This window comes from Oncorhynchus nerka, linkage group LG14 (genome assembly GCF_034236695.1).
Source record: "Oncorhynchus nerka isolate Pitt River linkage group LG14, Oner_Uvic_2.0, whole genome shotgun sequence".
In the NCBI taxonomy this organism is placed as follows: Eukaryota; Metazoa; Chordata; class Actinopteri; order Salmoniformes; family Salmonidae; genus Oncorhynchus; species Oncorhynchus nerka.
The window spans coordinates 94,666,599-94,694,411 of record NC_088409.1 but is presented as its reverse complement, the minus strand read 5'-3'; the positions used below and the strand labels follow the sequence as shown (position 1 = coordinate 94,694,411).

The 27,813-nt window shown below is 42.5% G+C and overlaps 1 protein-coding gene across 1 annotated transcript; it reads left to right on the top strand.

The window, feature by feature from the left end:
- The first annotated feature begins 21,758 nt into the window (after nt 1-21,758).
- On the top strand, nt 21,759-27,055 carry LOC115124186 (extracellular calcium-sensing receptor-like). Its single transcript, XM_065000571.1, has 7 exons — nt 21,759-22,056; nt 22,563-22,857; nt 23,279-23,568; nt 23,822-24,117; nt 24,401-24,621; nt 24,981-25,326; nt 25,761-27,055. The coding sequence occupies exons 1-7, from the start codon at nt 21,773-21,775 to the stop codon at nt 26,675-26,677; spliced, it is 2,649 nt and encodes an 882-aa protein (XP_064856643.1). The 5' UTR covers nt 21,759-21,772; the 3' UTR covers nt 26,678-27,055.
- The last annotated feature ends 758 nt before the right edge of the window (nt 27,056-27,813 follow it).

Below are 27,813 nucleotides of genomic sequence, written 5' to 3'. Positions count from 1 at the left end.
CACGGCCTGCAACGAAAACATGCGGTCTCTCCTTCACTGCAGCCGAGGTGAGTAAGACATTTAAACGTGTTAACCCTCGCAAGGCTGCAGGCCCAGACGGCATCCCCAGCCGCGCCCTCAGAGCATGCGCAGACCAGCTGGCCGGTGTGTTTACGGACATATTCAATCAATCCCTATACCAGTCTGCTGTTCCCACATGCTTCAAGAGGGCCACCATTGTTCCTGTTCCCAAGAAAGCTAAGGTAACTGAGCTAAACGACTACCGCCCGTAGCACTCACTTCCGTCATCATGAAGTGCTTTGAGAGACTAGTCAAGGACCATATCACCTCCACCCTACCTGACACCCTAGACCCACTCCAATTTGCTTACCGCCCAAATAGGTCCAAAGACGATGCAATCTCAACCACACTGCACACTGCCCTAACCCACCTGGACAAGAGGAATACCTATGTGAGAATGCTGTTCATCGACTACAGCTCGGCATTCAACACCATAGTACCCTCCAAGCTCGTCATCAACCTCGAGACCCTGGGTCTCGACCCCGCCCTGTGCAACTGGGTACTGGACTTCCTGACGGGCCGCCCCCAGGTGGTGAGGGTAGGCAACAACATCTCCTCCCCGCTGATCCTCAACACGGGGGCCCCACAAGGGTGCGTTCTGAGCCCTCTCCTGTACTCCCTGTTCACCCACGACTGCGTGGCCATGCACGCCTCCAACTCAATCATCAAGTTTGCGGACGACACAACAGTGGTAGGCTTGATTACCAACAACGACGAGACGGCCTACAGGGAGGAGGTGAGGGCCCTCGGAGTGTGGTGTCAGGAAAATAACCTCACACTCAACGTCAACAAAACTAAGGAGATGATTGTGGACTTCAGGAAACAGCAGAGGGAACACCCCCTATCCACATCGATGGATCAGTAGTGGAGAGGGTAGCAAGTTTTAAGTTCCTCGGCATACACATCACAGACAAACTGAATTGGTCCACTCACACTGACAGCGTCGTGAAGAAGGCGCAGCAGCGCCTCTTCAACCTCAGGAGGCTGAAGAAATTCGGCTTGTCACCAAAAGCACTCACAACTTCTACAGATGCACAATCGAGAGCATCCTGGCGGGCTGTATCACCGCCTGGTACGGCAACTGCTCCGCCCTCAACCGTAAGGCTCTCCAGAGGGTAGTGAGGTCTGCACAACGCATCACCGGGGGCAAACTACCTGCCCTCCAGGACACCTACACCACCCGATGTTACAGGAAGGCCATAAAGATAATCAAGGACATCAACCACCCGAACCACTGCCTGTTCACCCCGCTATCATCCAGAAGGCGAGGTCAGTACAGGTGCATCAAAGCTGGGACCGAGAGACTGAAAAACAGCCTCTATCTCAAGGCCATCAGACAGTTAAACAGCCACCACTAACATTGAGTGGCTGCTGCCAACACACTGTCATTGACACTGACCCAACTCCAGCCACTTTAATAATGGGAATTGATGGGAAATGATGTAAATATATCACTAGCCACTTTAAACAATGCTACCTTATATAATGTTACTTACCCTACATTATTCATCTCATATGCATATGTATATACTGTACTCTAGATCATCGACTGCATCCTTATGTCACTAGCCACTTTAACTATGCCACTTTGTTTACTTTGTCTACATACTCATCTCATATGTATATACTGTACTCGATACCATCTACTGTATGCTGCTCTGTACCATCACTCATTCATATATCCTTATGTACATATTCCTTATCCCCTTACACTGTGTATAAGACAGTAGTTTTGGAATTGTTAGTTAGATTACTTGTTGGTTATCACTCGCATTAACATCTGCTAACCATGTGTATGTGACAAATAAAATTTGATTTGATTTGATTTTGATTTGAGTTCTTAACGTAAGGACTTAAAACTCTGGATTCTGTAAAAGCATACCCCATTGAGGATATGTGTTGACTTATAGCTTCCTGTGCCAAACGGAAGTGCCATAATTGGTGTCACAGGGGCTGTTTCGAAGGGTTAAAAAAGTCAGATCTGTCCAAAACTTCATATGTGTGATTAGGCAACCCCCATAAACTGTAAATCAGTCATTTGTCCCATAAAATTTCAAAGGAAAACTAAATCACACAGACACACAACTTGGAAGGAGGGACGTATTGGGGTTCGTAGAGACAGACAGTGCCTGCAAAAGTTAGCTTTGTTTGAGCTAAAAAAGAACCGTCAGACCTAGAGTTCTGAAACTTTGGAAACCTCTTCTGGACCTCAGGTGGATAGTGCGTAGTGAGTTACGTGGCTCTTGAAGGTTCTCGGACCGAGAAACAGCCTTGTACATTTGCAATGACTTCAATTCATTTTGACCATTACGAAAATGACGACATTTAGAAAAGTCTCAGAGACGCAAGGCTAGGTGCATTGAAACCGGCTCAGCCCATATAGACGGACCCCAACGTTCCTGTCCGATAGCTCATTCAAGGACCCCCTGTACCAAGTCATGGAAAAAAGTGGATTTTCAGCACCAATTAGGGTCTTGCTCGGACACCAAATGACCTATCGAGCCGAAACTTGGGATTCGGGGTCGCCTCAGCTAGTCCTACACATGACATCTGAACTGGACCCGCAGCTGGAACGTAACTACATGTTATACGTTTTTATTATGATTTGAACAGAAGGCGTTGTGAATTTTGGGCCAGCTCTGAAGTATGTGATAGTTGGCTACTAAATGAGTTGGAAAAAGTGGGTTTGGTGTCAGTTTGTATCAGTTTGGTGTCAGAATGATATCTAATTGAATGATGGACGGTGACTTGCTGGTGACTCTTGTCCATTTGCAATATGTTTAAACAGTGAGGTACCATCACCAAAGTGACATTCTGAAATCAACCCTAACGAGCGATGGAGAGGAACCAGAATCACTGCCCAGCTATCCCGAGTTCATCGGACCAGGAACATTTTGCATTTTTGCAGGATTTTGGAGCATGACAAATTCGTGATGGTACATGCCCATTGAACCATATTGCCAATGCACAGTGACTTTGCAAAAGTGAGAAAACATAAACAAATGGACATAATGAAATCAACACAACGAGCGATGGAGAAGACCCACCAGTCAATTGATTTTTAAGCATGACAAATTCGTGATGGTAAATTCCCATTGAAACATATGATTCAACAGTGAAAAAAACATCACCAAATGGACGTGATGAAATCAACACAACGAGTGATGGAACGGAGCAACTATCACTGCCCGGCCATCCTGTGTTCATCAGGTCAGTCAATTTTGCATTCCTGCAGGATTTTTGAGCGCGTCAAATTTCTCATGGCATTTGGCCCCAAAAAGAGTGACTTTTGACTTCCTATGAAATCATATTGCAAATGGACAAAACATATGCCTTATGCACAAGTAAAAAAATAAAATAATAATAATGATAATAAAATACGACTAAAGTATGTTGATTACAGTTCTTATATGTGTGTACTTGACACAAAATTCAAAAGAATTTTGAAAAACTGTCCAGAAAGCACTTTTTAAGGGTGTGTGAAGTTTTTTTAAAATTTTGCTATTTTTGACTTTTGACTTTTGACTTCCTATGAAATCATATTGCAAATGGACAAAACATATGCCTTATGCGCAAGTAAAAAAAATCTAAAATAATAATGACAATAAAATTGGACAAAAGTATATTCATACAGTTCTTACACATGTGTAATTGACAAAAAAAATCGAAAGAATTTCGAAAAACTGTCCCGAAAGCACTTTTTTAAGGGGTTGCTAGGTTATGGGAAAAAAATTTCACTTTTTCAAAATGTTGCTTTTGGCTGTTGACTTGGGTTGCATTTGCAATATGAAAAACCACGGTGGAGCGCGCTCGCCACCTGTTGGATTTTCAAAGTGTTACAGCTGTCATTTGCCATATGGCATTTACAATTGTAAAGAATTGCTATTATGCAGGAGACCAACCTACTGCTAAATACATGGCTATTGCATTGTTATAACTGAGACAACACATAGCAACGTATTTTCACAGTAAAGCCTGTGGGGTCCCCTACAGGATAGCTCCCACATTACACACATAATCTCCCTTTTAACCGAACACTGTGTGCCCGAAGAGGATTCTACGATGACGGACAGACAACTGAGCCAATGGTGGAAGACTACAGACTACACCCAGCCTGAACCAATCCAAAGATCCGATCTCCTAGAATCAACCTACTTTCTGTGCCGTATATTAGGGCTGTACTGATTCTTAACGGTCTCTTTGCCTGCTGTTCCACACGAACTAACGGAAGAGCCGTAATTACGCTGTACTAGATATCTTCTTCATCTTTAGTTAATTACTATTCATTAAATCTGGCACCGAGGGGATAAATTGTAATTTTGTCCCGTGACCCGGTCAGCACAGTCTGATAGCTTTCAATGATGAGAGATCACTTTAACCTCTTCAGTCGACCCTCTACTTTTTTGAACATTTTGTTAAAAATCGCGCAACATTTCAGCGCCCTGCTACTCATGCCAGGAATATAGTACGTTCATATGGTTAGAATGTGTGGATAGGAAACCCTCGGACGTTTTTAAAACTGGTTAAATCACGACTGTGGCTATTACATAACGTGCGTTACATCGGAAAGCGCAGGAAAACCTGATCACAGAAAATGGAAATAAATATCCTTGCGCCAATTCCAGCAATTGTTAACAGTGAGCCGAATTAGATAAGACCGAGCATTCAACTCCCACAGCATCCCCATGTTGTCTAGAGTCTTGTGAATTTAATCATCTTTGATTCTTGGTTGAACCGAAAGAGGGGCACCGCTTACCTCCGGTCTCCGCCCAGATCATTCCGGAAGAGCTCTCTCCTGAAATTTTTTCCAAGACGACAGCTAATGATATTTACATCGCCTACGGATGGTTTTTATCGCTTATTAACGTTTACTAATACCTAAAGTAGCATTACAAACGTATTTCGAAGTGTTTTGTGAAAGTTTATCGTCTACTTTTTGAATTTTAAAAATGACGTTACGTTGTGAAATCGCTGTTTTTGTTTATCACACAGTCTACATATAACGATATCTTGGCTTTATATGGCCCGATTTAATCGAAATAAAGACCCAATAGTGTTTATGGGACATCTAGGAGTGCCAACAAAGAAGATGGTGAAAGGTAATGACTGTTTTCTATTTTATTGTGCGGTTTGTGTAACGCCGAAATGCTAATTATTTTGTTTACGTCCCCTGCTGTGCTTTTCTGTTGTAGTGTATTGGTGCATGCTATCAGATAATAGCTTCTCATGCTGTCGCCGAAAAGCATTTTAAAAATCGGACTTGTTGCCTGGATTCACAACGAGTGTAGCTTTAATTTGATACCCTGCATGTGTATTTTAATGAACTTTTGAGTTTTAACTAATACTATTAGCATTTAGCGTAGCGCATTTGCATTTCCAGAGCTCTAGTTGGGACGCAAGCGTCCCAAGTAGAGGCAACAGGTTAAGGCCTAGATAGTTCCGATAGGGGTCGGACATATATAAATTTAGTTCCGATAGGGGTCGGACATGTGTAATAATTCTGATAGGGGTTAGCTCGATAGGGGTCGGGAATAGAGATCAGTCAGAAACCTAACGCCGAGGGGAGAAATTGTAATTTTGTCCCGTGAACCAGTCGAGGCTAGTCTGAGAAATTCACTGATAGGAGTCGGGAATAGAGATCAGTCAGGGGATAGTTAACTACTATTCATTAAACCTAACGCCGAGGGGAGAAATTGTAATTTTCTCCCGTGAACCGGTCGAGGCTAGTCTGAGAAATTCACTGATAGGAGTCGGGAATAGAGATCAGTCAGGGGATAGTTAACTACTATTCATTAAACCTAACGCCGTGGGGAGAAATTGTAATTTTGTCCCGTGAACCGGTCGAGGCTAGATTGATATAGATTCATCGATAGGGGTCGGCTTTCAGGGGTCAGAGAGATAACGTGTATTAATTCTGATAGGGGTTAATTCGATAGGGATCAGTAGGGGATAGAATTGGATTCTAGAGTTGAATTTTATCCAGTAAATCCGCTTAGTGCGGTCTGATAGGGGTCGATTAATAGAGGTCAGAGATATAACCTGTATTTGTATGTTTTGTCTTGTTTTGTCTATTTGTAACTGTTTATATGAAAATGCAATGTGGTTGTAATTGTTTCCATTAATATTGTTGGTGGTTAGATAGAGGGAGAGAGATAGAATTATAATAAGGGCTATTGGATAAATCCGAAACTTCTATATTGTATGTACAAATTACTTCTGTGTTAAATGTATAATCAGGAACGAAATGACTGATGTATAATTGAAATAATATCTGAATATAATATTTGAATGTTGAGACTAATTAGTCGAATAGATCCCTTGGTTGTGCGCTCCACAAATGCTATACCGACCCATTCGTTTTTCTCGAACTAAAACATACAAAGGAGAAGCTCAGAGATAAGACAGAGCACGTGCAGCAGTGTCTCTTCGAGTACATCGTGGGTATTAATCAACGTCGGGCGAAGTATATGCTAACTATATTCAGATAGAAGGAGAGAATTCCGATTAAAACTACGATTAAATTCCGATTGAATTAAATTAAATTATGATTAAAGCAAATTCAAAGCAAAAAATAGAATATAGATCAGGGGGAAAGGGACAATGGAAGCACATGAAGAAAGTTTGGGAGGGATTAAAGCTAAAATGGACACAAGAAGGTTATCATTTACATTACATTTAAGTCATTTAGCAGACGCTCTTATCCAGAGCGACTTACAAATTGGAGAGCGACTTACAAATTGGATTTAGGAGGGGAACCGCCATCCGCAGTTCAGCTGAAAACAATGGAATGTGGGTGAAGAAAGAAAGAGGCAGAAAATAACAAAAAATCACGTATTTAAGAAAGAAGGGTCAGATACGAAGGGAGCGAGATTAATGAGAATCCTAATTGAGGGAAAACTTTGGGCGTTTAAATTAGTGCTATTTTCTGTTGTTCAGATGCCGGAGTAACAAATACAGATAACTGTAAATTGGGTCTATTTGCAAGGCGATGTCTGTTCACTAAATGATTTGTTGGGAATGATACATTGGGAAAAGAGTCGTAATTAAAATGCTAATTCAAAGACGAGACAGTAACTTAAATCAAATTCATTCTGAATAATAACGGGGGAACAATTACGATAGATTTGTGTCAATCGTAATGTTTTTATAAGATTAGCGAATTGAAAGATGTTGATTGATGTTGTAAACTCTAATTCAGGATTCAACAGATGTGATAAATTAGGTTTGGTTTATCGAACCCGAAATACTGTTGTTGCAGACAGCCAACCATTATTTACAATGAGTTGAAAATCGTTGCGAAATGAGTCAAGATTGAGCGCTTGTTGATGACATCACTCGCGAGGTTTCCGTCGCCACGGAAATGATGTCTTGACTGGGGGTGACAGAGAAAATGGTTAGTGTCCTTTAGAAGGAAATGCGGGCATTAACCTCATAGTCCGACCAAACCCGTATGCGGTAGCGTAACTACAGCCTCAAGCTCATTAGCATAACGCAACGTTAGCGATTTCTAAAAATCGCAAATGAAATGAAATAAATATGCCTGTTCTCAAGCTTATCCTTTTCTTAACAATCCTGTCGTCTCAGATTTTCAAAATATGCTTTAGAACCAGAGAAAATCAATAATTTGTGTAAGAGTGGTGATAGCTAGCTTAGCATTAGCGTTAGCATTTAGCACGCAACATATTCACAAAAACCAGCCAAGGAATCAAATAAAATAATTTACCTTTGAAGAACTTCAGATGTTTCAATGAGGAGACTCTCAGTTACATAGCAGATGTCCAGTTTTTCCTGAAAGATTCTTGTGTAGGACACATCGTTACCTTTTGTTACTATGCATATGGCTACCGAAACTAACCGAAAATTCAGTCACCTACATGTCGAACTTTTTTCCGAATTAACTCCATAATATCGACTGAAACATGGAAAACGTTGTCTGAATCAATCCTGAAGGTGGTTTGTCATATTTCTCTCCATTGAAAGCACCGTCCTTGTAGCCTGGTTTGTTCTGAGATTTGAATGGAAAAATACCGGGACCTGACTTTTGCGCACCGATTGCCACGCAGACACCAAGCGGGACACCTGGTAAATGTAGTCCCTTATGGTCAATCTTCCAATGATATCCCTACAAATACGTCACAATGCTGCAAAGATCTTGGGGAAACAAGAGAAAGAGTCCGTTCATTCCTGTCGCATTCACAGCCATATAAGGCGATCATGGAAAACGTAGCCTCAGAAATCCTGTGCATTTCCTGGTCGGTCATACATCTTGGTTTTGCCCGAAGCATTATGTGGAACGGTGTCAGGGTATTAATGGTGAAAAGCAACCTCTATAGTAAAACATAATTGTACATGTTTTGGTAAACTAGCTAGGATGAATTTGATTATTTGAGCATTTCCCTTGATACGTAGACATACGTAACAGGGGCAAGTTGTTTTTCCTTGAGGAACACGCAGATGGTGTTTTGTTTTATTGAGATGTAAATGTGAGTTGAAGGAGCCAAGGGAAAATACGTTATTTTTATTAAATATCAGGGATTATAATCTTGGGGAGAATGAGGCCATAAACAACCAAATTGGAAAGGCCTGGAAGTTTTGATTAATCATTAAGGTTTGCAAATATATACACATAAAACATTTGTTAGGACTATTTGTTTTTGTGGAAAAGTTTTTTAAAGAGGCACGCTCAAATATGGAACTTTATGAGTTTTTATTTTATGAGTTTTAAATTACACAAGTGAATTTGGATTTTAAGGATAAAGGGTTCTTTAATATGTCTAGTGTAGTATAGAACTTGACTATAAATGGGTGGGTTGACTTATTGACCTTATCATGACTGTCTTCTAAGGTCTGATCAGCCTTAGGGGAGAGTCATTGGTATAATGAATGTGGTCATATTGAGTTACTAGTTTTAAGGTAAATTCATTATAAAGGAGTTTAGGTTAGGAGGCTAGGATAGGAGATATATTAAGCCAATAGGGCAGGGAATTACATAGAAACATAAGTTTCAGTTCTTAAGGGTGATAAATTACTGTAGATAAGGAATTCTGCACTTTGTAACATATATTAAATTCATGTTATTGTCAGATAGAATACTGACGGTCCCTGAAGGAAGGATTTTGATATGATAAGCATTTGTTTTGATTTTTTTTTTACTATTACGAGTTTTTTTTAAATAGTATTAAATTCAACAGGTATATAGGACATCTGTGATGATTTAGGATTATAGTGAGGTTGATTAAGGAAATGTAAGGACTTTAGAGATTGACACTCATAGATATGATTTTAGATAAAGTCAAACAGATAGAAGCTTAGTGGTATTGAGAGATATGAGAGAAAAGGTTTAAATTGGTAAATATATATTTAAGAAAATATATAAGTAGCGCAGATAGTTCTTAAGTAGATAAGAAACTTGACAGGGAATTGGTACTGGATTGACGCCCAAGGGAGAATTGGACATGTGGAAAACTAAAAGGGGCTCCTTCATGATGATGTCAGACATAAGGATAATATACTAATCTTACCTAAGTCATTATTTAGAGTAGGTAAGGTTGATACCTGGGCAGAGTCAGGTATCAAAAGGGGGATGGATAAATTGTGGTCTAGGATAGGATGGGGCTTATTGGATAAGAAACTAATAATAAAAAAAAATGTAAGCTAACAATTAGGCATAGAAGTTAAAGATATAATCAGATAAAACATATGAGAAATTGTTTGTTAACCAAGCCTGTATGTCCAGGATTTTATGCATTACAGGTGAACTACAGGTGAAGTCACTCAATCCAGTCCCAGAGGCTTGGGGACCATAGAAGGCCCCTGGTGACAGCTAGCTGAAAGAGCTACCCAGATTCATATCGCACGGCGGAAGGGTAAGACATTTTTTCACTGTCGGACAATAAACAGAGTTCGGGAGAAGAACTGGAATTAACAGAATTCCGGGGGCCAACTCTCGAATGAAGTAACCCTCCCTGTCCTATCACCCTTGTTTTTGTTCATAGAAGTGAAGATGTGTCTGGCTCTGGCTAAGTGATGTGTATTTTGTTCCAAAATAAGCATAAGAGATCCCTAGATCTGGGTAGACAGGAAGTTAGAGTAGAGATTACATGATAACCGACTTCGGACAGTTCTAGGATTGGAGAAGAGGGTATCCTTACAGCATAGGGAATCCCACAAGGGTGGATAGGTTTTCCATGATATGGGGAAACCTGGGAGCAATGTTGAACTTTGTAAAGGTGATGAAATCCTACTAACCATAAAAAATATTAAGCTCTCTGATGCAGGCACTCACACCCTCGGACTACAAAGGACGAGGACAGACATGATGGGTGTGTTTTCTATTAAGGTACTGCCAAGACCAGAGGTAACCGGACACACTCCTCTACCACCACTGTGTTAAAAATACCATTCAGGTAATTAATGTTAGAGACTATTCGGCTATTGATCAATTAGGAACTGAGACTGGTTTTGATAGTAGGGACAATTTGTGGCTGTCTTATATGAGGTACACAGCTAAAACCCTCAGAAGAAAGGACTGTATTATTTGTAGTCATGCTAGACCTATTCTGGCTACACACCCATTTACTGTAGGAGAAGGAGAGGGGTGGTTGTGTATTCTGAGAAGTTTTTACCAGGTTAAGCCCAATTCAACCCTCTGTTCCTCTTTGAGCCTTGTGTTTCCTGCAGTACCTCCCCATCGGGCCTCTTGGGGTGTTGAGGCATATGGGGGCAATTACGAGTGCATCACGGGTACAGGTAATGGCATTGATTATGGGAGATTGCCTGAAGCTGATTGCAGGAGTAACATAACCATTAATTCCACTTGGCCAGTTACAGGCCTAAACCAAACTAGTGGTCTGGTTGATGTATGGTGGATGTGTGGAGCCAAAAGAGTGCTGAGACCCATTCTTAGAGGAGAATGGCAAGGTACGTGTGGTCTGACCAGTTTGATAATTCCACTGACCATTGTTGATGTTGCTGCTGAACAGCTGTTGGGTTCTGTATCCAGGGGACCTGAAGACATTCCATCCCATGGGAGACATAGATGTAGTGCTCCATGGACAGAGGATGTAGTCGACCTACACACTAACCTGTTGGGTGTGCCAGTGGGGATTCCTCATGAGTTTCAGGCCTTGGGTAGGAATGATGGACTCTGGCACTTACTACCTACTATGGGTCCAGCCATGGTGGATGCTAGACAGACTGCATGGATTAATTATATCTACTATAATCAACAGCGTTTTGTGAATTACTCCCGTGATGCACTCACTGGTATGTCTGAACAGCTTGAGGCCACATTTGGGGTTTCCAGACAGAATAGACTTGCCTTGGATATGCTTCTTGCCAGTCAGGGGGACATCTGCAAGATGTTCGGTGAACAATGTTGCACGTATATTCCTAATAATACCAGTCCAGATGATAGTATGTCTAAGGCGGGCTTGATGCACTGTCTGCTAAGATGAGGTCCACGGGGGGGGTGGAGGAGTCTGTTCTCTTGGCCTGGTTTGGTAAGTACACTGGTGTGATGGTTACTGGATTTCTGACCCTAATTCTTGTATTATTTGTTATTGATGTGATGTGCTGCTTGCATCATACCGTGTTTTGAGAAGTCTGTTACAGATGTGGTGAGGGCTTCAGGCATGATGCCTTTGCTTGATGCTCCAGTTGGCGATGCCGATACGGAAGCATGCTTTCAGGGGAGGATGGGACTGACTGAGGATGACACATGGTTTGGAGTCCCTGGGTGGCAAGGAGCCCACCTGGTACAGGATAGGAGTAGCTGAGAGGACCAGATGGTTTCTAATAATTCTTTACTCTGTTTTCCATGACCAAAGTTTTATCCTACATCTTACATGTCAATAACAATAAAGTTTTATCCTGTTTTTGATAAGTGACACCCTTGGGGGAAACAAAAGCATACAACAAAGGCATATATAACTTGTTATTAGTAATAAACTTTTTATTATTTTCATGAAATGCTATGACTGCTGAAATAAAGGATAATGAGTGACACCCTAGCGGGTGTCAAAAGGGGGACCTAAATTTCACACTATTTCCTTTGTTCTGTTTTTGAATGAGCTGTTCTCTTTTGACATGAGGGTAGTTTAACCACTTAGTTCTATAGGGGCAGTATTTCATTTTTGGATAAAAAGACGTGCCCGTTTTAAGCGCAATATTTTGTCACGAAAAGATGCTCGATTATGCTTGGAATTGATAGTTTTGGAAAGAAGACACTCTGACGTTTCCAGAACTGCAAAGATTTTCACTGTGAGTGCCCTAGAACAAATGCTTCGGGCAAAACCAATATGTTTGACCGACCAGGAAATGAACAGGATTTCTGAGGCTACGTTTTCCATGATCGCCTTATATGGCTGTGAATGCGACAGGAATGAACGGACACTTTCTCTTGTTTCCCCAAGGTCTCTGCAGCATTGTGACGTATTTGTAGGCATATCATTGGAAGATTGACCATAAGAGACTACAATTGCCAAGTGTCCCGCTTGGTGTCTGCGTGGCAATTGGTGCGCAAAAGTCAGGTCCCAGTATTTTTCCATTCGAATCAGAGAAAAAAGCTTGCATAAAGGACTGGGCTTTCAATGGAGAGATATATGACAAACCACCTTCAGGATTGATTCAAACAACGTTTTCCATGTTTCAGTCGATATTATGGAGTTATTTCGGAAAAAGTTCGACGTGTAGGTGACTGAATTTTCGGTTAGTTTTGGTAGCCAAATGCATAGTAACAAAAGCGGAGCGATGTGTCCTACACAAGAATCTTTCAGGAAAAACTGGACATCTGCTATGTAACTGAGAGTCTCCTCATTGAAACATCTGAAGTTCTTCAAAGGTAAATTATTTTATTTGATTCCTTGGCTGGTTTTTGTGAATATGTTGCGTGCTAAATGCTAACGCTAAATGCTAAGCTAGCTATCACCACTCTTACACAAATTATTGATTTTCTCTGGTTCAAAAGCATATTTTGAAAATCTGAGACGACAGGATTGTTAAGAAACGGATAAGCTTGAGAGCAGGCATATTTATTTCATTTCATTTGCGATTTTTAGAAATCGCTAACGTTGCGTTATGGTAATGAGCTTGAGGCTGTATTTACGCTACCGCATGCGGGGGGGGGCGGACTATCAGGTTAAACTTTGTAACTGTTATATGATTCATTGCTGAATTTTTGTTCACACCCTTGGGGTTATTTTACATTATAGCCATTACCATATATATGATTGAATATTATCTGCTGTTGCCTTGTGTGGATGTATGTATGTGTTATGCTACCTAGCTGATTTGGAACATTGTTAAAAGTATCAGGGCCATGGAACTTTCTCATGCTGGAAAAAATACAGAAGGGAGGGCACATTCAGAGCGTGGGGTTGCGAGAACAAGCGGTCTTTTTGTTAGATAACAGGAGCCAGGTGCGAGATAACGGTATGGAGCATGAGACCCATCTTTCAGTTTTTGCAGCCATTTTAGGAGGGGGATCCCTCCTGTTGCTTTTATTGATTAAGCTTCTCCATTGTATGTCGAGTCCATCTGGGATGGAAGAGGGGGAATTATTTTTCTTTGTGGGCCATTTCCGGATAGACATACCTAGTTTAGGATATTTTCCTTTTTGGATTATGTTTTCGTTTTTGCTTGGAGTAATGTATCTGGACTATATCACATCTCTTAGGAGATGTGAAGAGAAATGTATCACAACTTTTTCCTGCGGGAAAAAGTTGGCTTATGTGACAATCATCTTACTTTTATTTTGAGCTGTTGTTCTCCGCTCTGTTAAATGAGGGTTGTAAGTTCCTAGGTGGCTGGTAGCCAACTTAGTACATAGTGGGATTGAATGGAGAACATGATGGTAATACATAAATATCTATTTCTGTTTAATACCGTGCCTTATTTCATAGTCCCTTTGGGAGAAGTTTCTCTTTGTGTCTGGATCTAGTTAGGTTGTGTCACGTCTCTGGTGAGACGTGAAGAGAGGGTTTTGTAAAGAATTGCTATTATGCAGGAGACCAACCTACTGCTAAATACATGGCTATTGCATTGTTATAACTGAGACAACACATAGCAACGTATTTTCACAGTAAAGCCTGTGGGGTCCCCTACAGGATAGCTCCCACATTACACACATAATCTCCCTTTTAACCGAACACTGTGTGCCCGAAGAGGATTCTACGATGACGGACAGACAACTGAGCCAATGGCGGAAGACTACAGACTACACCCAGCCTGAACCAATCCAAAGATCCGATCTCCTAGAATCAACCTACTTTCTGTGCCGTATATTAGGGCTGTACTGATTCTTAACGGTCTCTTTGCCTGCTGTTCCACACGAACTAACGGAAGAGCCGTAATTACGCTGTACTAGATATCTTCACTCTGAAATAAACTGTCGCTTGTCATTACAATTTACCACTTTGTCTGAATCGATCCTTGACCGGCTCACCCATCTACATATCTAATTACTAACACAATCAACTTTACACGAATCAACACCGAATTGGGTGGTATTGGACACCGTGTATATGGTTTGTCCAATGGCAATGACTTCCCATTCATTTTTTTCCATTTCAGGGAGATCCCTTACATCAATGTTGGATCAGCCTGTAGTGTGGTTTTCCACTTTAATTTTGAGTGTGACTCCAAATCCAGACCTCCATGGGTTGATACATTTGATTTCCATTGATAATTTTTGTGTGATTTTGTTGTCAGCACATTCAACTATGTAAAGAAAAAACATATTTAATAAGAATATTTCATTCATTCAGATCTAGGATGTGTTATTATAGTGTTCCCTTTATTTTTTGAGCAGTGTATATATATATATAGTCATATTTCATAAAACAGCATTAGCACTTACAAGGTCCAGAAGTCCTGTCCTTGCAGAAACAGCTCCCCAGCTCCTGTTTGAATCATAACACTCAAAGATTCCTCAAACAAAAAATCTGTCTCACTTTCCAGATCAATCTCTTCTATAATCTGGTGCAAATCTGCATACTTAGACTTTGACTTCGCTTTTCCTGATTTATTCGCCTTGATGTCTTCAATGAAATCGTTGAAAATACAACTTTCCAAAATACTGCTGTGCGTAACAAGCGTCACAGCAACTCTCGTTACGCTTGCATTTACAAACAAGGAATGGTGTTCCAACCCAAAACCATTACATACTGGCGTTTACCTCAGCTCATTGGCTATCTACCCAGCTAGATTTCAAGAAGATCAGTGGTCATTGGGCAGAAATACAGTCAATCTACAAAGCTTTGCTAAAATTATTGGTGCGCAAGGTTTGCTCGTTGTCTTCAAATCAGTTCACTTCGGTCAATACTCCCCGCAAAAAGAAAACAATCACGTTTGGCTGTGTTGCAAATATCCAAAGGAATGCACTGAAACCCACCATGACTAGATAAATGTTGGTTTACCGTATGTAATTACGTCGAAAGCTCCATAAAAAATTGATAGAGATGGAATTCACGGCACAAACGGGTTACAAAATGTTTCGATTTAGGCTTAAAAATGGATTTTATCAAAGAAAACAGCACTTCATTTGATCACTGGGAACCTAAGAGCAAGATATCAGAATGAAGTCATAATTTTACCCTCAGATGTGAATGTGTAAAAACTGTCATGGCGGAAAATGTTTTTGTTGTTGATTGCTCTTCTCAAGCAAAAGCATGGTATTTGTTCTCTGTAATAGCTATTTTAAATCGGAAAATGTAGTTTGATTACCAAGATCCTAATATTTTGAACAATGTAAGACACTTGATGTTAATTAAACACAAGAATGTTTAATGTTACGACGTTGTATTTTTAGTTGTCACTCTGAAATTTCCCCTGATGTTGATCCCCGTACGGGTATCGCAGCCATAAGAGGTAACCTCTCTGGGATAGGCGGGACGCAAATATCCCACCTGGCCAATTGCCAGGGAAATGCAGAGCACCAAATTCAAATAAAATACTATAAAATTCAAACTTTCATTATATCACACATGTAAGAAACCAAATTAAAGCTACACTCGTTGTGAATCCAGCCAACATGTCAGATTTTAAAAAGGCTTTTCGGCGAAAGCATAAGAAGCTACTATCTGATGATAGCTAGTTATATGACACAGGTTCACTTTAGATATTCCAATGTTATGAGAAAATGTTAAAATCTTGAGTGTTAAAATCTAATTAGACCTGCTAAATGATGTGATTAGCAGTAGCCTACAGAGTGGAACCACTCCATGTTGTTGGAGAAAAGCTTTATTCCTATATGAATTGGTATAACATTGAAGTGCATGTGTTCAATTGCTATTGTAATTCATCATATTATGTATTATAATAATATAATAAACATTTTCAGATACAGTTGAAGTCAGAAGTTTACATACACTTAGGTTGGAGTCACCTTCCCCCCCTACTCACAAGGCAGGAAATACGCTCGACCTCATCTTTACTAGATGCTGTTCTTCCACTAACCTCATTTGCAACTCCCCTCCAAGTCTCCGACCACTACCTTGTATCCTTCTCCCTCTCGCTCTCATCCAACACTTCCCACACTGTCCCTACTCGGATGGTATCGCGCCGTCCCAACCTTCGCTCTCTCTCCCCCGCTACTCTCTCCTCTTCCATCCTATCATCTCTTCCCTCTGCTCAAACCTTCTCCAACCTATCTCCTGATTCTGCCTCCTCAACCCTCCTCTCCTCCCTTTCTGCATCCTTTGACTCTCTATGTCCCCTATCCTCCAGGCCGGCTCGGTCCTCCCCTCCCGCTCCGTGGCTCAGCGACTCATTGCGAGCTCACAGAACAGGGCTCCGGGCAGCCGAGGCGGAAATGGAGGAGAAAACTACGCCTCCCCTGCGGACCTGACATCCTTTCACTCCCTCCTCTCTACATTTTCCTCTTCTCTCTCTGCTGCTAAAGCCACTTTCTACCACTCTAAATTCCAAGCATCTGCCTCTAACCCTAGGAAGCTCTTTGCAACCTTCTCCTCCCTCCTGAATCCTCCTCCCCTCCCCCATCCTCCCTCTCTGCAGATGACTTCGTCAACCATTTTGAAAAGAAGGTCGACGACATCCGATCCTCGTTTGCTAAGTCAAGCGACACCGCTAGTTCTGCTCACACTGCCCTACCCTGTGCTCTGACCTCTTTCTCCCCCTCTCTCCAGATGAAATCTCGCGTCTTGTGACGACCGGCCGCCCAACAACCTGCCCGCTTGACCCTATCCCCTCCTCTCTTCTCCAGACCATTTCCGGAGACCTTCTCCCTTACCTCACCTCGCTCATCAACTCATCCCTGACCGCTGGCTACGTCCCTTCCGTCTTCAAGAGAGCGAGAGTTGCACCTTCTGAAAAAACCTACACTCGATCCCTCCGATGTCAACAACTACAGACCAGTATCCCTTCTTTCTTTTCTCTCCAAAACTCTTGAACGTGCCGTCCTTGGCCAGCTCTCCCGCTATCTCTCTCAGAATGACCTTCTTGATCAAATCAGGTTTCAAGACTAGTCATTCAACTGAGACTGCTCTTCTCTGTATCACGGAGCGCTCCGCACTGCTAAAGCTAACTCTCTCTCCTCTGCTCTCATCCTTCTAGACCTATCGGCTGCCTTCGATACTGTGAACCATCAGATCCTCCTCTCCACCCTCTCCGAGTTGGGCATCTCCGGCGCGGCCCACCTGACAGGTCGCTCCTACCAGGTGGCGTGGCGAGAATCCGTCTCCACACCACGTGCTCTCACCACTGGTGTCCCCCAGGGCTCTGTTCTAGGCCCTCTCCTATTCTCGCTATACACCAAGTCACTTGGCTCTGTCATAACCTCACATGGTCTCTCCTATCATTGCTATGCAGACGACACACAATTAATCTTCTCCTTTCCCCCTTCTGATGATCAGGTGGCGAATCGCATCTCTGCATGTCTGGCAGACATATCAGTGTGGATGACGGATCACCACCTCAAGCTGAACCTCGGCAAGACGGGCTGCTCTTCCTCCCGGGAAGGACTGCCCGTTCCATGATCTCGCCATCACGGTTGACAACTCCATTGTGTCCTCCTCCCAGAGCGCTAAGAACCTTGGCGTGATCCTGGACAACACCCTGTCGTTCTCAACTAACATCAAGGCGGTGGCCCGTTCCTGTAGGTTCATGCTCTACAACATCCGCAGAAATACGACCCTGCCTCACACAGGAAGCGGCGCAGGTCCTAATCCAGGCACTCGTCATCTCCCGTCTGGATTACTGCAACTCGCTGTTGGCTGGGCTCCCTGCCTGTGCCATTAAACCCCTACAACTCATCCAGAACGCCGCAGCCCGTCTGGTGTTCAACCTTCCCAAGTTCTCTCACATCACCCCGCTCCTCCGCTCTCTCCACTGGCTTCCAGTTGAAGCTCGCATCCGCTACAAGACCACGGTGCTTGCCTACGGAGCTGTGAGGGGAACGGCACCTCAGTACCTCCAGGCTCTGATCAGGCCCTACACCCAAACAAGGCCACTGCGTTCATCCACCTCTGGCCTGCTCGCCTCCCTACCACTGAGGAAGTACAGTTCCCGCTCAGCCCAGTCAAAACTGTTCGCTGCTCTGGCCCCCCAATGGTGGAACAAACTCCCTCACGACGCCAGGACAGCGGAGTCAATCACCACCTTCCGGAGACACCTGAAACCCCACCTCTTTAAGGAATACCTAGGATAGGATAAAGTAATCCCTCTCACCCCCCTTAAAGATTTAGATGCACTACTGTTCCACTGGATGTCATAAGGTGAATGCACCAATTTGTAAGTCGCTCTGGATAAGAGCGTCTGCTAAATGACTTAAATGTAAATGAAAATGTAAATAAAACTCGTTTTTAACCTCTAGCGTCGAGCAATCCCGTATCCGGGAGCGTAATTATAGCCTCAAGCTCATTACCATAACGCAACGTTAACTATTCATGAGAATCGCAAATGAAATGAAATAAATATATTCACTCACAAGCTTAGCCTTTTGTTAACAACACCGTCATCTCAGATTTTCAAAATATGCTTTTCAACCATAGCTACACAAGTATTTGTGTAAGACTATTGATAGCTAGCATAGCCTTAAGCCTAGCATTCAGCAGGCAACATTTTCACAAAAACAAGAGAAGCATTCAAATAAAATCATTTACCTTTGAATAACTTCGGATGTTTTCAATGAGGAGACTCAGTTAGATAGCGTATGTTCAGTTTTTCCAAAAATATTATTTGTGTAAGAGAATTCGCTCCGTTTTGTTCATCACGTTTGGCTACAACGTCAAACTTTTTACCAAATTAACTCCATAATATCGACAGAAACATGGCAAACGTTGTTTAGAATGAATCCTCAAGGTGTTTTTCACATATCTATTCGATGATATTTCGTTCGTGGCAGCTGTGTTTCTCCTCGAGGCATACGAAAAATACACGCAGCTGGAGATTACGCAATAATTTGCAACGGAGGACACCAAGCGGCCACCTGGTAGATGTAGTCTCTTAAGGTCAATCTTCCAATGATTTGCCTACACATACGTCACAATGCTGTCGACACCTTGGGGAAACGACAGAAAGTCTAAGCTCATTCGTGACCCATACACAGCCATATAAGGAGACATTGGAACACAGCGCATTCAAAATCTGGGGCACTTCCTGTATGAAATTTCATCTTGGTTTCACCTGTAGCATTAGTTCTGTGGCACTCACAGACAATATCGTTGCAGTTTTGGAAACGTCAGAGTGTTTTCTTTCCAAAGCTGTCAATTATATGCATAGTCGAGCATCTTTTCGTGACGAAATATCTTGTTTAAATTAAAAGAGCACCCCCTATATCCAAGAAGTTAAACAACTCCACAAATTTCTTGTTAACAAATAATAGTTTTGGCAAGTCTGTTAGGACTTCTACTTTGTGCATGACACAAGTCATTTTTCCAACAATTGTTTACAGACAGGTTATTTAACATATAATTCATTGTTTCACACTTCCAGTGGGTGAGAAGTTTAGATACACTAAGTTGACTGTGCCTTTAAACAGCATGGAAAATTACAAAAATGATGAAATGCCTTTAGAAGCTTCTGATGGGCTATTTGACTTCGTTTGAGTCAATTGGAGGTGTACCTGTCAATGTATTTCAAGACCTACCTTCAGACTCAGTGCCTCCTTGCTTGACATCATGGTAAAATCAAATGAAATCAGCCAAGACATAATATGAATTGTAGACCTCCACAAGTCTGGTTCATCCTTGGGAGCAATTTCCAAACGCCTGAAGGTACCACGTTCATCTGAACAAACAATAGTACGCAAGTATAAACAACATGGGACCACGCAGTCATCATACCGCTCAGGAGGAAGATGCATTCTGTGTCCTAGAGATTAACTTACTTTAGTGCAAAAAGTGCAAATCAATCCCAGAACAACAGCAAAGGACCTTGTTGATGTTGAAGATGTTGAAGGAAACAGGTTCGAAAGTATCTATATCCACAGTAAAATGGTCCTACATCGACATAACCTGAAAGGCCGCTCGGCAAGGAAGACGCCACTGCTCCAAAACGCCATAAAAAGCCAGACAACGGTTTGAAACTGCACATGGGGACAAAGATCGTGACCATTGTTATGTTTGGAGGAAAAAGTGGGAGTCTTGCAAGCTGAAGAACACCATCCCATCCGTGATGCACGGGGTGGCAGCATCATGTTGTTAGGTTGCTTTGCTGCAGGAGGGACTAGTGCACTTCACAAAATAGATGGCATCTCGAAGATGGAAAATTATGTGGATATATTGAAGCAACATCTCAAAACATCAGTAAGGAAGTTAAAGCTTGGTCGAATATGGGTCTTCCAAATGAACAGTGACCCCAAGCATAATTCCAAAGTTGTGGCAAAAATGGCCCAAGGACAACAAAGTCAAGGTATTGGATTGGCCATCACGGACTTCAAAGCAATAGAACATTTGTGGGCAGAACTGAAAAAGTGTCTATGAGCGAGGAGGCCTACTAACCTGATTCAGTTACACCAGCTCTGTCAGGAGGAATGGGCCCAAATTCACCCAACTTATTGTGGGAAGCTTGTGGAAGGCTACCCAAAACGTTTGACCCAAGATAAACAATTTAAAGGCAATGACACCAAATATTAATTGAGTGTTTGTAAACTTCTGACCCACTGGGAATGTGATGAAAGAAATAAAAGCTTTTCACATTCTTAAAATAAAGTGGTGATCCTAACTGACCTAAAACAGGGAATTTTGGGATTAAAAGTCAGGAAATTTGAAAAACAGAGTTTAAATGGATTTGGCTAAGGTGAATGTAAACTTCTGACTTCAACTGTGAGGCAACGTGCCAAGAGGACTAGACTTAAGGGGAAATACTCTGTAGCGCCAGTCTGCCATTAGGATTACAATTTTGAATACATTCTGTGTAGAGTCAGTGTGACAAGAGGCATAGACAGTAAAGGAAATATAAGAGGCTCATGGTTATTGTGTGTCTAATGTATGTTTATGTCTATCTAAACCATTACAGTCAACATAGTTCTGATACTGGCGCATACACTCTCTATAGCTGAAAGAAGCAGGACCTGACTGGGTGAGCAGAGCAGCCTCTAGCCCCTCCCTCCTTGGCATGGCATTACCCACAGTGTGGCCCCCAGAGGAATCCCCACAGAGGTACAGTGGGTATTTAACCCAGAGAAGAGAGGTATCCTGACCTATGTGGGTCTGTATGGCATTGTATTACTCCATACCTTCTACACATCAGGGGAATGAGGCTCTCTCCGGCTCCTGCTCTGGATACAAGTCTTGCTGGTAGTCTGGTTCTACTACATCTAGCTGTGGTGGCTGGTGGGTTTGCCTTGCTCGCGTCTGCCTCTAGCTCTGCCTCTGGGCTGGAATCTGTCAGATGCAGGCTCCAAGGCACCCCTCGTCCTCCGGCGTTCTCCCAGGATGGGGACTTTGTCATCGGGGGTGTTTTCTCCATTCATTACTATTTGAACACTTTGGATCACAGCTACACCAGCCTGCCTGAGCCCCTGCAGTGCACAGGGAGGTCAGTGAGCGCAAGAGGGAACAGGGGACAGGACTGTGGCTGTGTGGGGAGACAGATAAATTGTGTTTTAAAGACATTGAAACTGTGATTAAAGACCGGCAAGCAGTGTGTTTAAAGACAGAGATAAAGTGCGTTTAAAGACAGATAAATAGTGTATTTAAGGATGATAAACTTTTTTTTTAAAGAGACAGTCTGTTTAAAGACAGATGAACAGTGTTTTAAAAACAGATAAACAGTGTTTTAAGGCATATTAAAAGTGTGTTAAAGACAGATAAAATGTGTGTTTGTGTCTGAGAGAGTAGGTAAAGACTACTGTTACAAAGGATCACATTTTCAAATGCAGGCTATATTACAATGTCCTCAATTACAGACAACAAAAGTGTAGGCATATAGACGGTGTGGAAAATAAAATGATACTAGATATTAGGCTGTTTGTCATGGAAACATTCTATAGGCTAGTTAGTGATTCGTCAGGAGGTGCTCACTGACCTATCTTCTATTTACAGAATGGATTCCCGTGAGTTGCGCTTCTCGCGCGCCATGGTCTTCGCAGTTGAGGAGATAAACAACAGTTCCTACCTTCTACCGGGTGTCACGCTTGGTTATCAAGTATACGACTCCTGCTCCTCGGTCCCCATGGCCGTGAAAGTGGCCGTCCAGCTGGCTAACGGCTTGGACCCCATGTTTGATACCGGAGAACAGTGCTCGGGGTCGGCTACCGTGACAGCTATCGTTGGCGAGTCTGCCTCCACGCCAACCATCAGCATGTTGCGCATTATCGGCCCTTTCGGCATTCCTCAGGTAAACTCCAGTGGAAAGAAATCATTCAGCTTCTTTTAATTTACTGTACTCCTAATGTATATTCTCCTCTCTTTCAGGAATGAGTTCTACTTTTAATTCTTTGTATTCCAACTGTATTATCCTCTCTTTCAGGAATATACATTTCTGTGTGAAATGATGTGGACAAAGGAATTTGAACATAGACTTAGGGCTATGAGTCTGGAGAACTTCTATAGGATTTTTAAAATGATCTGAGGACTATCTTTCATATGCTAGGTTGTTATGGGAGACCAGGGATCACACTTTTGTGTATCCTTTTTATAATGTCTCCCTAACATCATTAAAAATAGCTAAATAAAAAAAACAGGAAGTTGCCAAAACATTAGTTGTTAGGCCAACATTATGTTCTTTCTCATGTTTTCGACTGTCTGTTTTTAACTAGGTGAGCCACTTTTCCACCTGTGCGTGTCTGAGTGATAAGAAACAGTATCCAACCTTCTTCAGAACCATCCCCAGTGATCAGTTCCAGGCTGCCGCTCTGGCCCACCTCATCAGGCACTTTGGCTGGACCTGGATTGGGGCGGTCCGTTCCGACTCTGACTACGGTAATAACGGGATGGCTGCTTTCCTACAGGCAGCACAAGAGGAGGGTATCTGTGTAGAGTATTCTGAAGCCTTCTCCCGTACCAACCCACTCAGCAGAGTGCAACGGGTGGCCGATGTGATCCGCAGGTGATCCGTGATTACTGGTGAACTTTTCATTCACACAAATGCAAGACCATATTTATAAAAAAAAATACTATTGTTATTAATTTCTCTCTTTTCCCAACGCTGATCTGTGAGATCAACATGATTTGCATACAGTATCTTATGCATGTCAAAAGTGTTGATTAATACTAATGTTCACGTTCACTTCACTGAGACATTTCAATGAATGACAAACATGACCAGCATATTAAGCATATGATATAATCATGTTCCCCAGCTCCACAGCCCGGGTGGTGGTTGCATTCGTATCCTCTGGGGACATGAGGAACCTGCTGGAGGAGATGGAACGCCTGCCCTCTCCGCCCCGCCAGTGGATCGGGAGTGAGACCTGGGTCACTGACCCAGATATGCTGCGCTTCAGACTGTTTGCCGGGGCCATCGGATTTGGCATCCAACGCTCTGTCATCCCCGGCCTCAGGGACTTCCTCCTGGACCTCTCCCCACAGAAGGTGTCCAACTCTCCCCTGCTCACTGAGTTCTGGGAGGGAGCATTTGGCTGTAGGCTGAGGACAGGTATCTATCAATCAATCTATCTATCTATCCATCCATCCATCCACCCACCAATCTTTCTGTCCATCGATCTATTTACATGTGTCTGTCTGTCTGTCTGTCTGTCTGTCTGTCTGTCTGTCTGTCTGTCTGTCTGTCTGTCTGTCTGTCTGTCTGTCTGTCTGTCTGTCTGTCTGTCTGTCTGTCTGTCTGTCTGGTCTGTCTGTCTGTCTGTCTGTCTGTCTGTCTGTCTGTCTGTCTGTCTCTCTCTCTCTCTCTCTCTCTCTCTCTCTCTCTCTATCTGTAGGGACCTCTACAGGTGTTGGGGTTGAAGAGAAGGTGTGTGATGGCAGTGAGGATATACAGCAGCTACAGGCCCCCTACACAGATACATCCCAGCTGCGTGTCACTAACATGGTGTATAAAGCTGTTTATGCCATAGCACACGCCATCCACAGCATCGTTTGTGAAGAGAGAGAAAACTCCACTGTGAACTGTGACAAAAACCTTAATGTGAAGCCAACACAGGTGAATGACAAGTCTATAGTATCATTTCCTGGTGAATATGTTTATTTATACTATATGTATGAAGGCCTAGGAGTTCTCATTATACTTTACAACTTCTTCTGAAGTAACACATCTGATAAATTTGATTTGAATTAATGTTCTGTTTCTCTCTCCATCTATCTTCCCTTTTCTCCATTTCTCTCTTTCCATCTTTCTTCCCCTTTCTCCATCTCTCATCTCTCTCTTCCCCTCTGTCCATCTATCTCTCCATCTCTCTTCCACTCACTCATCTATCTCTTCCCTTATCTCCATCTCTCTTCACCTTTCTCCTTCTCTCTCGTCCCATCTCTCTCTCTCTCTCTTCCCCTTCCAACCCCCAGGTCCTGGAGAGATTGAGGAGGGTGAACTTCTCTCGTAACGGGTACCAGGTGTCTTTCGACGCCAACGGGGACCCAGTGGCCACCTATGAGCTGGTCAACTGGCAGATACGGGAGAGTGGGAAGATGGAGTTTGTGACAGTGGGGCGCTATGATGCGTCCCTGCCTCCTGACCAGAGGTTTGACATGGAGAGGGAAATCACCTGGGTAAAGAACAGTACACAAGTACCTGTGTCAGTGTGCAGTGAGAGCTGTCCCCCAGGCACTCGTAAGGCTGTACAGAAAGGAAAGCCTGTATGCTGTTATGACTGTATCCAATGTGCAGAGGGAGAGATCAGTAATAACACAGGTAGGACTATAGGAACAGTTGGCAAAAATGTGTAGTAATTTCTGTCACGGTTTACTAAGTGGTTTATTCATATAACCAGCACTACAAAGGTAGTATCTGTCAATCATGTTCCTATTCTTATCATCTATATAGACTTGTTTCTACTGTATTATTGACTGTATGTTTGTTTTACTCCATGTGTAAGTCTGTGTTGTTGGCTGTGTCGAACTGCTTTGCTTTATCTTGGACAGGTCTCAGTTGTAAATGAGAACTTGTTCTCAACTTGCCAATCTGGTTAAATTAAGGTGATAATATCTCATGTAAGCTGCACATGAATTCAACATTCTTTATTGTAAACTCACAAAGTGCAGCATTGTGGGACATGTATTTGTAAATAAATAAAACCTGAATCTATTATTATTAACATTTGATGTCTGTTACATTGTCTTGGTCAGATTCTTCAGACTGTCTGATCTGTCCCGAGGAGTACTGGCCCAACGCTGAGAGAGACCTCTGTATCCTTAAGCCTGTGGAGTTCCTGTCCTTCCACGAGGTCCTCGGAATCATCCTGACCGCCTGCTCTGTGGTCGGGGCTTGTCTGGCCATCGCCACGGCAACCGTCTTCTACCGACACCGAACTTCAGCCATCGTCAGGGCCAACAACTCTGAGCTGAGCTTCCTGCTGCTCTTCTCCTTGGCTCTGTGTTTTCTGTGTTCTCTCACTTTCATTGGCCGGCCCTCTGAATGGTCCTGTATGCTGCGTCACACAGCGTTTGGGATCACCTTCGTCCTCTGCATCTCTTGTGTTCTGGGGAAAACAATAGTGGTGTTGATGGCATTCAGGGCTACACTTCCAGGCAGTAATGTCATGAAATGGTTTGGTCCTCCACAGCAGAGATTGACTGTAGTGTCCTTCACGTTTGTCCAGGCTTTGATATGCACTCTGTGGTTGGTCCTGTCCCCTCCCTTCCCCATTAAAAACCTCACTACCTACAAGGAAAAGATCATTCTAGAGTGTGATGTGGGTTCAGCTATTGGTTTCTGGGCTGTGTTGGGCTATATAGGACTCCTGTCTCTCTTGTGCTTTGTGCTGGCTTTTCTGGCTCGGAAGCTGCCTGATAACTTCAATGAGGCCAAATTCATCACCTTCAGCATGCTCATATTCTGTGCAGTCTGGATCACCTTTATCCCAGCTTATGTCAGCTCTCCTGGGAAGTTGACTGTAGCTGTGGAGATCTTTGCCATCATCACCTCTAGCTTTGGGTTGTTCTTTCTATTATTTGTTCCTAAATGCTTTATTATTCTGTTCAGGCCGGAGAAGAACACCAAGAAACACCTTATGGAGAAGACATCCAATGATAAACGTTATTAAGAAATGATTGAGTTTAAAAAACATTGTAACGTTCAGTTATATGGTTTATTATACAGTTAGGTAGGACGACTCTGACAGAGATGAACAACAATTTAGCAGATAATCATTGGTAACATTGTAACTATTAACGTGTAACAGGTTCACATTAGATATTCCAATGTCATGAGAGATTGTTCAAATCTAGAGTGTTAAAATCTAATTAGACCTGCTAAATGATGTGATTAGCAGTAGCCTACAGAGTGGAACCACTTCCATGTTGTTGGAGAAAAGCTTTATTCCTATATGAATTGATATAACATTGAGGTGCATGTGTTTAATTGATATTGTAATTCGTCATATTATGTATTATAATAATATAATAAACATTTTCATATACAGTTGAAATTGGAGTCATTAAAACTTGTTTTTCAACAACACCACAGATTTCTTGTTAACAAATTATTGCTTTGGCAAGTCTGCTAGGACATCTACTTTGTGCATGAGACAAGTCATTCTTCCAACATTTGTTTACAGACAGATTATTTCACTTATAATTCACACTTCCAGTGTGTGAGAAGTGTACATACACTAAGTTCACTGTGCCTTTAAATAGTGTCATGACGTTGTACTCTTTGGACTCAGCGAGCACCATGCCCCTAATTCTGCACCCCCCTTCCCACCCCTCTTTCTCTCCTACACCCAGGCTGCTGTGGTCAGAGAGGTCATAAATTCCTGGAGGAGATTCTTCCTCATGGCCAGACAGTGTAGAGAGACAGTGAGTTTCATACAGAGAACAAAGCTCTGTATGAGAGCACAGAGCTGGAGAACCGAACAATATTCATGTTCTGGAGATTGTATAAAAGATCGGTGAAGTAATTAGCTACGAACTGGTCCGTTTAGTATAATTTTGTGAAACCCATGAGAGACAATACAGCCACTTTACCATAACCCTGTTTATACAAGAGTCTCAGTTATGAGGCTTACATGTAATTGTTGTATAAAATTAATGAGTAAAGATAAAACTACTGGCGAAATTATGTAATGTGATTTTAGACTGGTTCATGAATGAAACTCCAATTCCCTTTGGACTTGAACTAAATCAGAGGCCTGCCCATGAGTGCAGACATTGAGCTGGCATCATGGGACTGCCAGAATAA

Coding starts and splice junctions, on each gene's coding strand:
- LOC115124186 (XM_065000571.1), top strand. CDS start 21,773: ATGAGGCTCTCTCCGGCTCCTGCTCTGGATACAAGTCTTGCTGGTAGT. Junction 23,569..23,821: donor GTGGCCGATGTGATCCGCAG/GTGATCCGTGAT, acceptor CATGTTCCCCAG/CTCCACAGCCCGGGTGGTGG. Junction 25,327..25,760: donor AGAGATCAGTAATAACACAG/GTAGGACTATAG, acceptor TGTCTTGGTCAG/ATTCTTCAGACTGTCTGATC.